Source organism: Ceratotherium simum, chromosome 6 (assembly GCF_057802395.1).
Source record: "Ceratotherium simum simum isolate JZ-2026a chromosome 6, ASM5780239v1, whole genome shotgun sequence".
NCBI classification, from domain to species: domain Eukaryota; kingdom Metazoa; phylum Chordata; class Mammalia; order Perissodactyla; family Rhinocerotidae; genus Ceratotherium; species Ceratotherium simum.
Window position 1 is genome coordinate 20851009 of NC_141905.1, and position 18023 is coordinate 20869031.

Genomic DNA, 18023 nt, shown 5'->3' on the forward strand with positions numbered 1-18023 from the left:
TTGAACAACATCTCCCCATGTCTTCCTAGCCGCGTATCTTTCAATCATTCCTTCCCTTTTGTAATTTTGTGATATGTTTTCTATGAGAAGAATGGAAATGTACTTAACATGCAGGTACACTTACTGTTTGAGATACTACTATAGGTTTGTGTCTTCACAAATGTAGGAATTCACATCAATTCTCTGTCATGCGATTTCCTCCAAAAGTGTATGGTGCATTTATAACTGCATATGCTGCATTTAGAGTATATTCCTGACAGGAGACAACTTCCGTTTTGACCAGGTGTAGTCAAGAGAGCCAAACCCTCTCTAACAATACTGTGTGTTTTATGATGGGAAGAATTACTGCAGACTAGCTTCTGGCTCCATCCATCTCAAAATCTGTTCCTCCTTTGCTACTGGAACCCTTCCAGTGCTGGGGACCATAGGACAGTTCAGTGGACACCAGCGTGACTCCACAGAGGGTAGCAAGCGTGCCACTGGTAGCCATTCCTACACAGCAATAACATAACTACACACAGGAGCTATAAATGACATAAACATATCCCATCAGGGGCAGGGTTAGGGAGAGGCAACCCAGGTGCCTGAGGCTCAAAACTTAAAGGCTCGCTCATTCTCAGGGTCAGCCAAGTACAAGGTTGGCCCCCTTAAATTTTGCTCCCGGGGCCGGCCCAGAGGCGCAGTGGTTAAGTTCGCGTGCTCTGCTTTGGTGGCCCAGGATTCGCAGGTTTGGATCCCCAGCGTAGACATGTGCACCGCTTATCAAGCCATGCTGTGGGAGTGTCCCACATATAAAGTAGAGGAAGATGGGCACAGATGTTAGCCCAGGGCCAATCTTCCTCAACAACAAAAAAAACCTTTTTGCTCCCTTGGCACCTCTTTTATCTCACCTTAGTCCTGGCTCTGTATCCATTAAACCCAAACAAAATGTCTCCCCAACTTCACCTTCCTTGGCTTGATCCCTAAAATGTCCACTGCCACTTCAAAGCCACTCAATACGAGGAGAAGTTACAGTTGAATGAGACAGCGGACTTAACTGTTGGTGGTTAAAATATATTATTTTGTAAGATTTACAAAAACATATAACCACGTGTTCCTATTGCTAGGGTCCCCAGGGCCTTGGAGGGGTTCTCTGCAAGCAAAGTGCCCTGGATTCAACCTCTAGCCTCTTGATAAATCCACCTCTGCTTTCCCACCATGGCGATACTTCCAAGTCTGAGTTTATGACACGGCTTGTTCGTGCTTTCAGGACCCTGGTAAAGGGCTTCCGCTCTGGAGCTAGACGATTTGTCTTTGGATCCTGTCACTGCCACTTACTAGCTTGTGGAACCTGAGCACTTTAATATCACTGTCTTTAGATTTTCTCATCTGTAAAATGGGGATAAGTGATGTTAAGATCAGAGGAATTAGTTCAGGCAGAGTGCTTACAACAGTGTCTGGCACATGATAAAGGCTGAATATTTATTAGCTGTGGTTATTTTTATTATTCTTAGCTGTAGTACCAGTATTTGCGTTGATAATATGTGCCTCTCCTCACATCGCACTGTAAACCCCGAGGAGCCTTTGTGTCCTGACTGGGCCCAGGGACGCTTCCCTGCTTTCCGAGTGGACTGTTGACTAAATGTTGGAGGAAGGCAGAGAGGAAGGAGTCAGAGATAAATGGAATTTTTTTTCAGGTAATCTTAATGTCACCAAATTACATTTAAGTAAATGAAGGAATTGGGGCTATAAAGAAATTTGCTGGTTCATAGCATGCCAAAGAGAAAGTCAAACGAGCATTAACCATGGACCTGGCACTCTTCTACTCTCAAATGATATGAGAAGAAATTATTTTAGAAGAAAAATCACACGATGGACTGAAGCTACAATTAAAAAAAAATAAAATTGCCTGTTAATTCATCTCTTTCAGACGTCATGTCCCCAAGACACTTTATTTCCCCTCTTGGGTGGAGCGCCGTGGCCGGCGAGGGACCCCACAGCTCAGGTTCCGACCGAGAATGGAAAGTGAGGGCGTGGGGGCGAGTGGGGCGCGCGGCGAGAGGAACAGCGGGAAGCTCAGGCTTCCCCGCCCGCGTGAGCGCAATCAGGGGGCGCCGCCCGGGCCAGTCCGGCGATGGTGTCAGTTTCTGGCGCTGGGGAGGAAGCTGCCCTCGGCCAGACCGGCTCCTTCAGGCGCCGCCCCCGGAGTGGGTGTTCAGGGTCCCCCGGAGCTGGTGTTCGGGGGTCCCTCGAGCCGCCGTCCGAGGTCCCCGCCTGCCCGGCGTGGCACCGGCTCTGGCGCGGGTGCAGAGGCCCGGCGCGCAGGCTGGGGGCGCTGTGGCCTCGGCTCGGGGACAGAGCTCCCGGGCCGGACCCGCCTCTTTCCCCTCCCCGCCCGCCCCCCACGCGTCGTGTCGCCGGGAAGCCGGGAGGAGACAGAGCGCTCGGGTTCCACGGCGCTCGGCCTGCAGTCCTCCGACCGCGCGGAACAGAGCCGGGTGGCGCCGCCGGAGCACAGAGCCGCGACCCTCCGCGGCCGCCTTTGTCTGGCAGCCGTGCGTCCTGGAAGCGCCGCTCTCGGGGCCCAGGGACGCTCCCGGAGTGGTCGGTGACAGCTCCTCCCTCCCGGAGAAGTCCAGGACGGAGGGACGGTCGGGCCGGGCCCCGGTCGCCCGCGTCTGCACGTTCGAGCGCGCGGACCCATGCCCCCGCAGCAGGGGGACTCCGCATTCCCCGGCCGCTGCGAGGCGCCGCCCGTGCCGCCGCGCCGAGAGCGCGGGGGGCGCGGGGGGCGCGGACCCGGAGCGCCAGGTGGCCGGGGGCGCGCGGGCGGTGGCGAGGGGCGCGGCATCAAGTGCGTGCTGGTCGGTGACGGCGCCGTGGGCAAGACGAGCCTCGTGGTGAGCTACACCACCAACGGCTACCCCACCGAGTACATCCCCACCGCCTTCGACAACTTCTCGGGTGAGCGGGGCACGGGGGCGGAGGCCGGCGGGGGACGCGATGCTGACGGACACGGTGCCGAGAGAGGGAGCGCGGCGCGAGGGTCTCGGGGCGCCAAGGGGGCTGCAGGGCCCCGGGCCCGGCTCTGGCCGGGAAGCGGACCCAGTGCAGAGTGCGGGACATTTCTCGAGCCTCGGGGACGGGGCGAGCGCGAAGCAAACTGAGGGACCGCGGAGGAGTGGGGAGCCCCAAAACCAGAGCTTGAGGAGAGGGCGGGGTCCGGGAGTCAGAGGCTATGAAAAAAAAGTCATCTCGCAATTTAGTCACAGACGAGCCAGAATCAAACAGGTAGAGTCCAGGTGGCCCGGTCAGTTTGCCGCGCACAGAAGTTGCGTCAGGTCGACATTGCTGGCGCCGCTGCCACTTTCAGTCGGAAGGTGCCATTACCTGTGGCCCCGAGTGTCAATCCTTTCCTTTCGGCGGCTGCCTTCTCAAGGGGCTTCTCCACTTTAAAGAGCCGCGGAGACGGTAAAATAGTTGATTTAGTGAAAATAGCGTTAATGGCACCGGTGAAGGCTTAGGTTTGGATTAAACCGGAAGAGTAAACACGATCGATTTCTTTCTTCTGAGTCCCCTCCCCTGCCTCCACTGCCGCACTGCCACCTCCCGCACTGGCCCAGTTTGCGATTCTTAGTATCTTTTCAGTGTCTCTTTGAACTACGTAAAGCTCTTATGTATGGGGTGCTATGTTTTTTGGTTTAGTAAATACAAAGATAAAGAAATTCTTTACCATGATTTTTCATGTCTTTTTGAAATTTAAGAAAAAATTAAAATCCACAGAAGCTAGTGTGAAACACTTACTCTCTCTTGCTCTTAAAAAAAAAAAATTGCTTCTTGACTTCTTAAAAAGTCGTGATGGCAAGGGCTTGCTTTCTTCCCCCTCAAAGGTACCCTAGATAAAACAGTGCTGTGCGAGTGGGTTTCCCACCTAAAGCGTATTCTTTCTTTCCTTTTTTTCTCCCAACTGATGAGTATAAACATTTATAAACAATTTAGAAAGTTGTATTGAGATGAAACTGAAGGCTTAATCCAAGTAGAAACCTCCAGGCCGAGCCCTGATGCAGGCCCCTCCCCACATGCCCCATACAAGTGGAAAGGTGGGCTGGAGTCCTTTCCTTTCTTTTTCTTTTCAGTCCTCTTTGAGCTGACATGGAGAGAGAAGCAGTGCCCACTTTTATAAACAGGACGATGCCAGCAGCCTATGTTTGCACATGTTCCCAAAACAAGCTACAATTTTATGATACACCCTGAAGTCTCAGAATGTTTCCCAAGGGAAAACAATTATTTGTGAGATTTTCCACTGATTTAAAACTGTAAAGTTGGTTTCCACTTACCCCCCAGTGTTCTTTTTAGGTGTTTTGAAACTAGTGTGACAGGAAAATAAATCTCCTGGGCTGGGAGAAAGGCGCAGTCTCTTCTGGGGTGCCATCAAAGGGGTCGGGGGTTTGCTGCCTCATCTGTGGCAAAGGATGAATTGCCAGCCCTGGGGGTTTTGTGTACAGAAATGCCTCCATGGCTCCTTGTTTTGGGCAAGTCTTTAATTCCTAGGGGACCCAGAAGAGGCGCTGAAGGGTTTGGAGAAAGAATGGTAGTGCGAGCTAAAACTGTCATTCTTCTGAAAGGGCTTAAAAGCCACCCACTGATGGTCATGTTGGTCTTGTTTTTAAGCTGTGGTGTCCGTGGATGGGCGGCCTGTGAGACTCCAGCTCTGTGACACGGCAGGACAGGTCAGTATCTTGTTGCTGCTCAGTGCTGGGAAAGGAAATGCCCTTTTAAAGGTCTCCAAATAACCTCCCTCAATAATTGGGTTGTTCTAAAGCCTCACGAAGGAGCCACACCCCTGCTGTTGGCCCCTCTCAGAGGGGTCTGGGGGGTGGGGAGATAGCTCTGCAGTAATAAAACAGGGTTTGGCCCAGCTTTATGTGGGCAGGACAGGGGAAAATAGTCAAGAACGCTTCTTATCTTACAGGAGTTTCTGACTGTATTTACTTTCTGGTTTATATTAAAAATTATCAATGATGCTTTGTAATCATTTCTCAAAGTAAGTTGGAGATATCTTATAATCATTTTATTAAAGGTCAACAAGCCAAATATTTAAGAAATTTACTCAAGAGAAAGATGGAGTTTGTGTCAGTAAGTGTTAATATTTCCCTTCCTAAGCTGTGGGCTCACTCACTAGGGCCACTGCCTCCCTGGAAGCCACGGTCGAGCTGTCCTAGGCTGGAGGAGTGAATGACCTGGGACTTAGTCTTTTCAAATCATGAACATTTGTTCTTGTCTCGAGGACCACGCACTTGGATGATACAGCCAGACAGTGGGGAGGAGGTCCCCCTTGGGGTGTCCCCCCAAAGAGCTCTGGGGGCTCGTCATCACCCAATCCCCCTGGCACGGTGCTCAAGTCACTGAAGTCTCGCTGTGCTCTCTGAGGCCCCAGGGTGCCGTCACTTGAGTGTGCCAAGGTGACAGTTAATAAACACGTAGTCTCTCCAGTGCTTGCTAGAGGTAGAGAAAGTGCTGGGGGCACTTTGTAGGCAGAGAAGAGTGCCCGTCTCACTTTCTGAGCTGTTGTCACATGACCATCTGCATTTAAGAAGTAGGCTTTCCACTGTCCCCAGGTGCCTCAACCAAGCCAGGACCTCCACATTGCTCACCTTCTCTGGGACAGCACATTCAGAGCTGTAGTTTTCAAACCTCAAGGTGACACGAGACTGGGCAGCCTAGATCTCTAGCTGAACACTGGTTTGGCAGTGGCCCCAGTGCCATGAGCTGCGTCCCAGCCTCTTCTGTTCTCTCCTTACCCTACCACTGACGCACCTCCGCTTCTCCTTCATCCGGAGCAGGAAAAACCAGACACAGTCCGTATCTTATTGCCTGTGGAAAAGAAAAATCAAAGAACACCGGGTCTTCTAATATTTAATCTTTCTGAATGTCCTGCTGGTATTTATAATTAAAGCTTAATTGCTTTCTATAAAGTGAGAATGTTTTTCCTACTACAGGTCACATTTTCTGATCTTTAAAATGAGGACAGAGTAGTATCTCTATAAGTATAGGCATCCTGGCTGAAGCAAGAAGTGGCGGCTTGACAGCCTGAGAATAAGATAGCAGACAGGGAAACACAATACTCCAAAAGGCATGGTTATTGGGGCCCTTTTAGGAGAAGAGCAAGCAGCCCAGAGCTTGTCCCTGCCCCCCTGGGGCTCTCCCGTTAGGTGTTGGTTCTCCTTGCAGACATGGCTTCCTGGGTGGGGGTTTTATGCCTGGTGGCCCCAGGTTCCTGGCACATAGTAGGGCTTAATCAGGGTTGGTGAATGGATGAATGAATGGAGTGCTAGTTCCGGGGGGGTGCAAACTTAAGTCGTGGGCCTGCCCCTCAACAGACTTATAGTCTTCGGGAAAGACAAGCTGGTTAGTAGACCTTGTGAAAGAAACCTGAGAAGTTAACATAAAGAGGAAGGCAATGTTAGCCAGCGGTGCAGGGCAGGTGGCCCGGGAGGAAAACCTCCAAGCATTTTGAAAGAGGGATGGGACTTTTACCAGATAAGCTTTGTAGAAATGATCCTGAATTATCAAAGAAGAGTTTTTGATTTTTCCTTAGTATGGTCTATTTAAAAGCCAGGGAAGCATGAGAATCATTTTAGAAATATTTTCATGAAAAGGGTTTATAATTAGAGAAATAAAAAGGTTTTGGTGCAAATTGGTACGCTTTAGTTTACCAATCTGGAAATTATTCTTCTGGTCTCCTAGCAGTGTTTTCATTGAGATTTACTGTCTTTCTTAGCTGATGTCCTGGCTAGTAAAGTATACCTTATTAGTTAATGAAGGAAAACCAGCTTCAAAAACTATTTATGAGAAATACAAGGCTAGTAAGATAAAGTCAGTTTTCTTCCTGCTCCCCAGTGTCAGTATCGGTGTTAACTATTAGCAAGCCTGGCCAAGGTGGTCGTCCTTCTCTACTCTCCCTAGTGCTGATCTGAGAAAGTACCTTCTAAGGGACTCGATTGCACACTGCCAGATTTCCTTGGTGCTGACCCAATAGTGGAACTCCTCCTGCCTCGAGGCAGCTCTCATGATCGCCTCGTGGGGTAACGTGCCTCCAGCGACCTCCGCTTCACCCTCCAGGAGAAGATGAGCACAGGAGGCCGTAACCTGGGGCCCAAACCAGGTTTCACATAGAAGCTCAGGCGGAGAATTTAGTCTGCTGGCTGAGTAAATAGCTAGAAATTGCTTCTTGTGCCTTTGAGTTTTCTTGTTAGGGAGGGTAGGTGAGTATGTAAGATGTTAAAAGGAGTTTCTAACACTGGGCTCACAGTCTTACTCAAGTGAAAGTGATCAGAGACCGAGGACTTGAAGAAACATAAGAGAAAGGAGCAGCACTGAAATAGGAACAGTTCACTGTAGCGTTGCCAAGAGGAGCTGAGAATTCTTCAGCCTTTTGACCCATGAGGCATTTGGGAAAATCTTTATACTAAAAAAAAAAAAAAAGCCAGGTTGCAGCTTGACCAACGCTCCTGTCCAGCTGCCTGTCTGCCCTGCCCTGCCCCTGAACCGAATCCTGTAGGTCGTCTTCCCACAGACCTGGCAAGGTGTGCAAATCGCTGGGCCTCAGAACACGTGTCCTTGAGAGTGCGTTCCAGTTGGCCTCCTCGCACATATGTGTGTTGCATTTACTTCAGCAAATATCTAAGATTTCTGCTCAGGCAATGAGCAGTTGGGTTTAATTTCTGCCTTCCTTCCCAAGCCCTTAGCCAGAATCTCAAGAGGTCTGGGGAGCCCTGTCACAAGGCCGGCCCCTGTGCTTCCCTTTCTTTTTATTGGTAATGCAACCCCAGATTCCAGGGCTCTGCTGAGGGTGACTGCCTCACAGCAGCGAGGGGCAGCTGCCTGACGGAGCTGACTTTACACTGCTCTCAGTTTTGTGCTTCTTCATTTCAGGCCTCTGAGAACAGAGGGAACATTTCATTAAAAGATCTACCTGGTTGAGTTTCTGTGGTTATTCTTTCAGTACAAAGTTGGCACCAAGAAACTTAAGTCATTCTTTTTTTTTTTTTTTTTTTTGGTGAAGAAGATTGTCCCTGAGCTAACATCTGTGCCAGCCTTCCTCTATTTTGTATGTGGGACACCGCCACAACGTGGCTTGATGAACAGTATATAGGTCCATGCCCGGGATCCAAACCCATGAACCATAGGCCGCTGAAGGGAAACGCACGAACCCAACCATTATGCACTGGACCAGCCCCCTAAGTCGTTCTTTTTTAACTTTGGCTTATAGAAGACTGACAAGTGGCAGTGACATTCTGAAATGCTGCATTCATTCCTGAGCATTTCAGCTGGTTGGCTTTGATATCGTTATTTGCCCCACAACTGAAGTATGGAGCCTCAAATGAAGAAAGTGCATTCAAATAAAACAGATCCAGGTTTCCTTTATACCTGGAAAAAGGCCACAAATCCAGAATAATGTGCATGTAAATTATAGTTTGTTAAATTATCAGAGTATGCCAATTGAGTAACAAAAGGCTGGATGACATTTAACTTTTTCTTGCCACTGGGAAATTATCTGTCACATTATACCTAAGGATAGTTGGCACCCACAGATAGAAATTTTAAATAGGAATGAGATGATGTAAATATTTTCCTGCAAGAGAGTTGAGTGAAAGCTTTCAGTTAGCTGACTATGGCACCAGAGGGAACTATCGGGTGTTTGACATAAAGAAATGCTGATTTGGAGACAGACGTCTCTACAGGGGCTGAGGCCGTGTCAGTCTGTTCCCAACTGCATCCCCGGCCCTGCGCAGTGCCTGGGGCCAGCATGCATCTCTAAGTGGGTGACTGCAGCAGAGTGTTCAGCAGCCTGATGGTTGGTTTAAATAATCAACTCTAACTGATCCCATCCATCCAGTTGCTATACCTTAGGATAAGGTGGGTCTGCCCTTTCTCTGACACTCTGTCTTCCCAAAGCACCAAGCATGGAGGCCTCTGGTATTGGCAGAGAGAAAAGAAGCGGGAAGGAAGTAAGAGAAAAGGAAGAAAGGAGGGAGCAGAAGGAGATAAAGCAAGAAGAAAGAGGTATACAGAGCGAGAATGAGAGTGTAGGGGCCGGCCGGGAGGCGTAGCGCTTAAGTTCGTGCGTTCTGCTTCAGTGGCCCGGGGTTTGCAGGTTTGGATCCCAGGCGTGGACCTGTGCACTGCTTATCAAGCCACGCTGTGGCGGCTTCCCATATAAAGTGGAGGAAGATGGGCATGGATGTTAGGCCAGGGCCAATCTTCCTCAGCAAAAAAGAGGAGGATGGGCAACAGGTGTTAGGCAACAGGTGCTAGCTCAGGGCTAATCTTCCTTAAAAAAACAAAAGGACGGAGAGTGTATAAGCCAATGTTGTCCGTGACAGTGGGAGGCACGGGGTCTCTGAGTTGCCAGTGAGAGTTGCCTAACAAAGATCCTAAGCTCTCAATCTTGGTCTGCCCTCTTGTCTGATTAACGTTACTCTCTGCACTGTATATTCTCTGCACACAGTGCAGATGGGATGAAGTGGCGTCACTCACTGTTGTCATGAGGATGGTCAGGGCTGGATTTTTAAAAAGATGAGCCATGTTAGACTGGAGCTTGCTGGGGTCTTGGGGATCAGTATGGATGCTGAGTAAATTTTAGAAGAGTAGCTAAGTACCAGACTTGAAGGAGTAAGCCTGGATGACTCTAGGCTGAAGTCTAGATAAAGTAAATTTTATTTCTAAAATCCATCGAATCTAAGTATTTTTTCTATGGTAAGTCGCAAGTCAGTCGTGAGTATTGATGAAGGTGCCGAACACATCTGGCAGATTTCGTGGCGCTGGGAGTGTATCCTATTTAGGTAAGCGGCACAGGCTCTTCCTTCCATAACCAGTGGGCTTTCTCTGACCGGCTAGACCCTCTCAAGAAAAATATTAAAATAGTATTTTTGCTGATGAGATGAAAATTGATTTTAAAAATAACTTTTTGGGGCCTTGATTGGTTGCAGGATGAGTTTGACAAGCTCCGGCCTCTCTGCTACACCAACACCGACATCTTCCTTCTGTGCTTCAGTGTTGTGAGCCCCTCCTCTTTCCAGAACGTCAGTGAGAAATGGGTGCCAGAGATTCGATGCCACTGTCCCAAAGCCCCCATCCTCCTAGTTGGAACTCAGTCAGATCTCAGAGAAGATGTCAAAGTCCTCATTGAGTTGGACAAATGCAAAGAGAAGCCAGTGCCTGAAGAGGCGGCTAAGCTGTGTGCTGAGGAAATCAAAGCCGCCTCCTACATCGAGTGTTCGGCCTTGACTCAGAAAAACCTCAAAGAGGTCTTTGATGCGGCCATCGTCGCTGGCATTCAGTACGCGGACTCGCAGCAGCAGCCAAAGAAGTCCAAAAGCAGGACTCCAGACAAAATGAAAAACCTCTCCAAGTCCTGGTGGAAGAAGTACTGCTGTTTCGTATGATGCTGGCAAGAAACCCAGAAAGGCTATTTTCAGATGAAATTGATATTAGAAGCTATATTAGCTGAACTGACTCCTTTTACTGTGTAGAACCTGTCTGGAGAGCGTGTGTGTGTGTGTCCTAGGAGGAGTTCCCAACCCAGGCGTTCCTTCTCGCCTCTGGTTCTCTTGTTTGTTTGCCCTTAGGGAGAGATACTTATGCAAGATATTTTTGAAATAAGTTAAGCATGTTTCCTAACTCTGGAAATTTAGAGCTCTAGACCTCTGGATTAATTTATATCTAATATAGGAAAGACACCTCAAATCTGGGTGTCAAGAGTGAAATTTTGCTACGTTATAATGTACAGAAGAACAAAGAGGAAATGGTGTGGTTAACCATCCCTTCATTAAGGGCTACTTAGTGCGCAGTGCATTGTACACACAGGCCAGCCATGGTAAGAGTAACTCTTAGTTTTGAAACTCCATACTTCTTTTTTCTTTCTTTAAAGAGCAAAAATCTGAGAAAAAATGAGAGACTTCTGCCTACAAAAACCTCAAACCAGTCACGTTTTTCATATGCTAATGCCCAGTTGCTTAAGATTTAAAAACAACCAATGAAAATCATCCCACTAACTCTATGGCACTGAGTAGGTCAAAAAGGAAAAATTATCTATTGGGATTTTTCATTCGCGGACCAGTTGTGTTGACACTGTATAAATAGCCAGAATGCCATGCAGAGTAAGGCAAGCGTTCGTCAGTAGCTCTTAGATTTTCTTTAGGGTGTGATTCCTATTGAGAGCAGAATGTGCTGTCTGTGTACACGTGCACCAGACTGCCTCAGTCCCCGGTAATCAGAGCATAGGGAGCCCCTGTCTGAATTGTTTTTAAAGGTCAATTTTAAATTGTCCCGCCTGCAGGGACGTGAATGCTCTTGAAAGGCCTGCAGCAAATGTTTGTGGGACACAAAATGTACTTTTTTTCTTAAGTCAGCCAAAATGTCCTTCTTTGTACACATATACACACACACACATATGTATGTATGTGGTTGTATTTGCTGCTGACTAAGACGTTTAAGCAGTTAAGGGGAAAACGCATGGTCACAAAAACAGATGTGAGGGAAGCTTGGCTTCCTCTTTTTGTTAACACTTCTTTGAACAGATCTCTTTTTGATTATGCCCTAGATATGATTTTAAGTGTATCTTAACACATTTTGAGACCATCCTAAAATAAAATGTGAACGTCTCTTAAAACCTGTTTTAAAATGAATGTCTTGAAACCAGTTAACCGGGTAATAAATCCACAGATGCCTTTCAGAAGACTGGTAGCAGAGACCAGAGCTGCGTGTGAGAGGGGTCATGGGGGGTCTGCTGTGGCCTGCCAGGAGCAAGGGGTGTGCAGGGACTACAGCGCCCGAGCTTAGCTGCAGCCATACTGTGGGGCAGTCAGAAAACCACTTTTTGTGAAACATTCGTGTTCTTCGGGGTGACAGTGTTTAGGGCTTAACCCTCTGGAGAGAAAGTGCCATATCAGGAGAGTAGTTTTGCTCTGTGATGGGCATGCTTCTGAGATGCCAAAAACGAGCCTAATGTATTAAACTGTGATGTCGAGTTTGCAGAGGGTGAAGCGGATTTACCAAAATCAGTTCAATTCCTAGGGAAATCTCTGTAGAGCCAGTGGATAGAAGAGTTTTCTCTTTTTGTGGGTCTTGTGTTTTTCTGTAGAAAAAGTAAAAGATCAGGTTATACTTTAGGTTAGAGGCTTCTGTTATTTCTGTTAGTAAATAAAATTAATTTCTTTGTTTAAAAACTGAAATACATAGATTGTTTACTATTTATTTTTCAATACATTGAAATTGATATCAGTCATAGTGTCCTCAAGCATTTAGTTACAACCCGAGTAAATAAAGTTACTTTATTTGTGGAAATGCCTCAACAGACCCAATGAAATGCATTCTAAGCTTGCGTGCCTGGCTCACCTCTCTGTGGGAAGCCAGCTTCCCAGACTGGGCTCTGCCTGCCCTCGTGTGCAGAGGTGGGGGTAGGGGAAGAGTTATTTGACTGGTAAGTAAGTTTAAACAGTATTTTTCTATTTAAGAAAATGCCATGGAGTACAATGCAAATTAATTTTTAAGACAGAACACAAAACTTGAAAGAAATTTTATGCATGTGACAGCATATGGGGGCCACTTTTGGTCCCCCTGGGAGGGACCTTTGGCACCCTGTGCCTTTAGGGCCACTGTTGGAAAGCAGTTAGTGAAGAAGTCCTGTGTGGCCCAGTTCTGAGAGCTTTACTCAAGTGGTTTATTTTTACCCAGCTTGATACAACCTGTGCCATTAGCGCTAAACATCTAGGGTTGACATTTAAATGCAGCAGTTTTTAGTATCTTGCTGCATTTTATAGAATAGTAAAGGTATGATTGTACTCGAGGTTTTCCTCCATTTTTATTTCTTTGTGAAAATAGAGATTTGAGAGGAAAAGTTTTGAGAAGTATTTGCTTGAGTTAGATATAAAGTTGATTAATTTCAGAGCTCAAACATTGTTCAACTTGCAGCTTGGTGTTGCAGAGAAGATTTTATAAGAGTTGGGCTTTAGAAAATGCCACTTTAGCTTAACTCCTCCAGTGTGGACTGGATAAAATTAAAAAATTCAACGTACTCCAAAACTGTTGTGTTATCTCTTGTTACCAAGTCTGTGGAAATGAACCTTTGGTAACGTTGCTCTCTGTGCTTGACAGACTTAAGAGAAACCACCCAGATGTCACAGAAGCCAGAGGAGGGTAAGGTCTTCTCCCCAGACTGTCGTAACCTGATGCCTTACCAAGCTGTGCTTTTCTGTTTCAAGTGTAAATGATGTTGAGCAGAACATTGTCCTTGCAAATGCTATAAATGAAGTGGTATGAAATAAATTCTGACCTATGGATATAACTGCACTTGCCTTTTCTACCAAAGAATTTTGTTGGAAGTGAATAAAAGTTCAGCCACATCCAGAAGCAGGCTGGTTGGGAAGCATCATGGTGTGCGCCCAGAGACGTTCTGGGAATGTATCCCTGACAAACAGTAAATGCTAATTCAATATGGGGTTTTGAGAGTTCTGGGGTCACAGTCTGACATGAGCGCTCTCTGACTCTGCATCTGTAACCAATTGTGTGCTGTGTCCCTGTGTGTGGGAAGGAGCACTGTTCTTGGAGCTGGAAGTCCAGGCTCAGAGAAGCACTTAGTGTGTGATGAGATGGAGAGGTCGCTAGATCTGAGCCTCAGGTTCCCCATGTATAAACAGTGCTGCCTTTCCCTCCAGGCCGTTTGAGTCCTGAACGAGAACGCATGTGGGGTAAACGTCCAAGATCTGTAGTGGCCGTGGAAGGGATGAGAAGTCAAAGGCGCATGAGCCCACGAGCTTTACGGTGAAGAACAACAGGGCTCAGGGCTCCCCATCTTGGAGGGCGCTGGAGATGCCCACGGGTTGTGTGTGTGTCTCAGGTTCTTGCCGTCAGTCTTCTCGTCCTGCCACCCGGATGCAGCCTTGACTCCAGGGGCTCCAGGGCATGCGGCCCTGGGACAGGACCATTCTGAGGGTCCAGATGTCATCCTGCTTCCTCCGCGTGCTGAAGTGGGTGGACAGCGGTCCTGGTCATCTAGTGAAGGATAGGCCTGTCCACTTCATTCCTCACACTGCCTTTGGGGCCAGGCTGTGGCTTTTCGTATCCACTAAACATTCAACCACAATGGACTGGAATACTGTGCAAAGAGTAACTAAAACTACTGCCCATCTACACGTGTCCTAGAGTGCCTCTCTGGCCTCCACGGGGCAACCTGACCGTAGCCCAGAGGGGCCTGGAAGTTTCTCCTCATCTGGCTCCAGTCCTGCCCCCCATATCCAGGATGGGCCTTCCCAGGGTACGTTGATGGAGGACCCAATCTCTTTGGAGGAGGTCAGGGAATGCTTCATGGAGATGTTTACGTGATCTGAAAGAGGAGAGGGAATGAGATGTATTTGGGAGAAAAGTTTTCTAAGAGGAATAGCAGGTGCAAAGGCCCCGAGGCAGAGTAATGTCTGGCATGTCCTGGAGGCCAGTGTGGACAGAAGAGAAGGAGTGCAGGGGAGGGCCTCCATCTGACCTCTCTCCACACCACCGTCTGCACTATGGCCAGTGGGATTTTTTTTTTTTTAACAAGCAAAGCTTCTCGTGTCACCTCACTTCTAAGAAATGTTCCATGGTTCCCCATTGCCTGTAGCATTGATTCCCAAACATTTAAGATGCCTCCAAATTTTACGGACCCTACAGAATAGTAATTTATGCTTTTACTATTTTTACCCAAATACATAACGATAAAAAGTCACATGTAATTGCACTTTCACGTTGAGTGAGATAACACTTAATAATAAAAGCCTTTGTGAATTAAAAAATGATTTTCATTTTATGTTTGGTAATGCTTTCAGTTGATATTAAGCCAATCATAAAAGCATCTACATATAATTGAAAAATAGGAGTACATATGTGAGTGGCATTATTTTGCCAGCAATGCTTGGTGCTGCTTAGATTCTCCCATCTCCTGTCATTAACTCCATCGCCCCCAGGGGTGTGTGGCCCTCAGCTGAGGAACCATGGGCCTGAAAAGAAAATCCAAATTCCTTTTTGCAAAGCCTAAGAGGATTCTCTTGCTCTGGGTCTTACCTCCTGTCTGCCTTAAATGTCCTACCCCAGTCTACCTGGCTCACCCAAACATACCCTGCAGGCCCATATTCCTGGACTTCTGTTCACTTTATTCCCAGAGCGTGAAAGCCCTTCTTCCCACATATGTGCACAATAACCCACTTCCTCAGGTCTCAGGGTTAATGTCACCTTCTCTGAGAGGGGTTTCTGATGCCCCCAACCAACTTGGGTGCTTCTTCTATCCTCTCTCTGTAGAGTACACATAGTTTTTTTTTTTTCTTTTTTTTTAATAGCAATCACTTGCAGCTTGCTTCAGCCTTCTCTGCCCACCTCACTTCAGAGAGGTCCACGCTGCCTGCTTTCACCGCTGAGAGGGGACCCAGGACACTGCTGCGTGCTGCTCCTTCCTTCCCCTTTAGTTTCATCTCTCCATTAATTTGAACATGGAGAACAATTGCTTTCTTTCTGCCAAACATAGTTAGCAAGAGCAAAACAAAACTGAAAATGAATAGACAGTCTTGTGTGTTTGTGTGTGTGCATGTGTGATTATGTATGTGTGTGATTATGTGTGTGTGAGATGTGTGTGTCTGTGTGTGTATGTGTGTGAGGGATGCTACAATCTCCTGTTATTGATAGTAGAGGACTAAGGTGAAGATGGTCTCCAAGAATGTGAAAGTCAGGGAATTCAGAGTGTCCGCTTCGCATGCAAGGTAAATTATTAGATGAACACAAAGTGGAGTGGGCAAAGCCATCCTAATGAGACAGACTGGCTCCAAGGCCAATGAAGCTTGGCAATCATCTGCCTGAATTCACGCTCATGTTGAAAGGGTACCAGGCAGCTGTCAGCAGTGGTCTTGGTCAGACATGGAGGCAGGGAGTCCCTGAGAAAATGTTGGTGGGCTCCCTTGTCTTAGCTGGCTGACAGGGATAGATATGCCTGGTCATCCCTCATGGTGTGAGAGCTATTGGGGTAGTAGTCAATGACGGTGAATATTTCTGGTCCCATTGGCCAAAACAGCTCTATGATGAAACAGATGAAGTCTTGTCTTATCTTGATATCATTAAACATCCATGTCTCCCATCTCTCCTTATTCTTCAAGACGTCACAAACAGCTTCATTATGATTAGGCATCTCAGGGAGGTCCCCAAAGGGAGAGAATGCGGCGATCATACCAACCACCTGAACTTCCCCCTCCAAGACAGTGCCTTCTCATGTTACCTTAGTAGAGTGGCTTCTAATTAGGATTTGGCCTGAATTGCAGAGAAAATGTATTAAAAATGTCAATGTGAATATTTTACATCTTTGCCTGGTTTTGCAGAAGATGGAGAAACATTCTCCATAAGGCTGTTTCTATCATTTCCTCTCAGTCAAACGTCTAGAAGCATGAACATTAATTTGGTGTACAGTGGTGGTTGCTATGAAAAGCATTTTCACGGGCATGTGCTGTTACAGCCCAAGCATACTGCTTTGGAGTGTTTAAACTTAAAGCACAAATAGAACTTAGACATTCTAGTGTGTCCCTTAGTACACCAGCTTTCGGAAGTAGCACTTACATCAGTCACACTTTGAGAGATGCTGGATAATAGGTGGTTCAGGTTTAACTTTAACACAAGAACCGGTATTGTACGTGGTTGGTGGAAGAGAGAGTCGTGTGCTTCAGAAACAAATAGCAAAACTGACATTTACCAAGGAAACAGGAAGCTTGACTACTATTTGTGCTTCAACTTGTCATGAATTTAGATGACACCAGACCCAGCTGGCTGGGCCCGAATTCCATTTTGAATCTGCTCAAGTGTCTCAAGAGGTACTTGATATGGACTTAGAACTCTGATATCTAAAATGTCATCGGCCATAGCAACAACAACGGAAATAACTTGGCTTGACTCATTTATTTATCACAGGTTTTATTGGTAAAAATACAGAAAAATCTCACACACGCAAAATCACCCAGAACCCCTAAACTTCTCCCTCCACTCTGATCCTCTTCCCCCGTGTCCCTTCTCTCTCTCTCAGATCCTTCTGGGTTTCTAATTTTCATTCTAGAATGAAATCTCAGGCTAGACCACAAAGTTAGGAGGGCTGTACACAGGCTATTATTGCTTGTTAATGGTCGAAACCAGATGGTCACTAATGAGTGGATTTTCAATGCATTTATTTGAGCTACACAATTTACCTCCTTTGTCACTATTTCAGGATCTAAGGGATGAGAATGGGGGTGGGCCATTATATGAGTAGTTATTGCCTTTGTGACAACCTTCAATAATTTTTAAGACTGGCCCTCATGTTACTGACCACTCATCCAAACTTAGTCTCCCATGTTACCAGTCAACAGGGCCCTAATTGAAGTCACCTTACCTTCACCCCAAAACTGATCAGGTGCTGCTGAAAGTCAAGTGTTTCTATTTCAAAATGGAGAAAGTAGAAGGGGATCAATTATTGATTAGGTAAACAATTGTTTAGGAAAAAAATTAAAATTTTTCTTATAAAAATGTTGGAAGAGTAGACTGGGGAACAGAGAGGGTTTATAAGAAGAGAAAATGTGTAGGTAAATTTTATAACACCTGAAATTTATGAACTGTGTTCATTTATTGAGCTGGAAAAATATTTCACCTATTACTGTGACTTGTGTAAATCTTCTCTTGATCAAGTTGTGATATAAATGAATAAGTAAATACAATGTCTCTTCTAACCTTACACCGCCTATGGTGGGCATGTATTGGGTTGGTTGATATCATCCTTATTTATTAAAGAGAGAAACGAAAAGGCTAATTGCTAAGTAAAGCACTCTGCATGAGTTAGTGGTAGGACCATTACTCAATGAGGATATTTTAATCCTGAATTTCCCTTTCCCTTTCTGCTCTTGTATACAAGATATAGAGGGGTCTTTAAAACCCCCAATAGGGGTGTTCTAGTTCAATGATTGTTTTCTGTATAACAAGCCATCCCATCTCTTAGTGGCTGTTTGCTT

The 18023-nt window shown here is 46.6% G+C and overlaps 1 protein-coding gene across 1 annotated transcript; it reads left to right on the top strand.

Annotated features, from left to right (window-relative positions):
- The first annotated feature begins 2402 nt into the window (after positions 1–2402).
- On the top strand, positions 2403–12330 carry RHOU (ras homolog family member U). The gene is made up of 3 exons (XM_004426877.3): positions 2403–2943; positions 4651–4709; positions 9972–12330. The coding sequence occupies exons 1-3, from the start codon at positions 2682–2684 to the stop codon at positions 10425–10427; spliced, it is 777 nt and encodes a 258-aa protein (XP_004426934.1). The 5' UTR covers positions 2403–2681; the 3' UTR covers positions 10428–12330.
- Positions 12331–18023: the final 5693 nt, after the last annotated feature.

Bases quoted from the DNA above. Each gene is read 5' to 3' on its own strand.
- RHOU (XM_004426877.3), top strand. From the start codon at position 2,682: ATGCCCCCGCAGCAGGGGGACTCCGCATTCCCCGGCCGCTGCGAGGCG. The intron at 2,944-4,650 runs GTGAGCGGGGCA...CTTGTTTTTAAG, and splicing joins CGCCTTCGACAACTTCTCGG to CTGTGGTGTCCGTGGATGGG. The intron at 4,710-9,971 runs GTCAGTATCTTG...GATTGGTTGCAG, and splicing joins TCTGTGACACGGCAGGACAG to GATGAGTTTGACAAGCTCCG.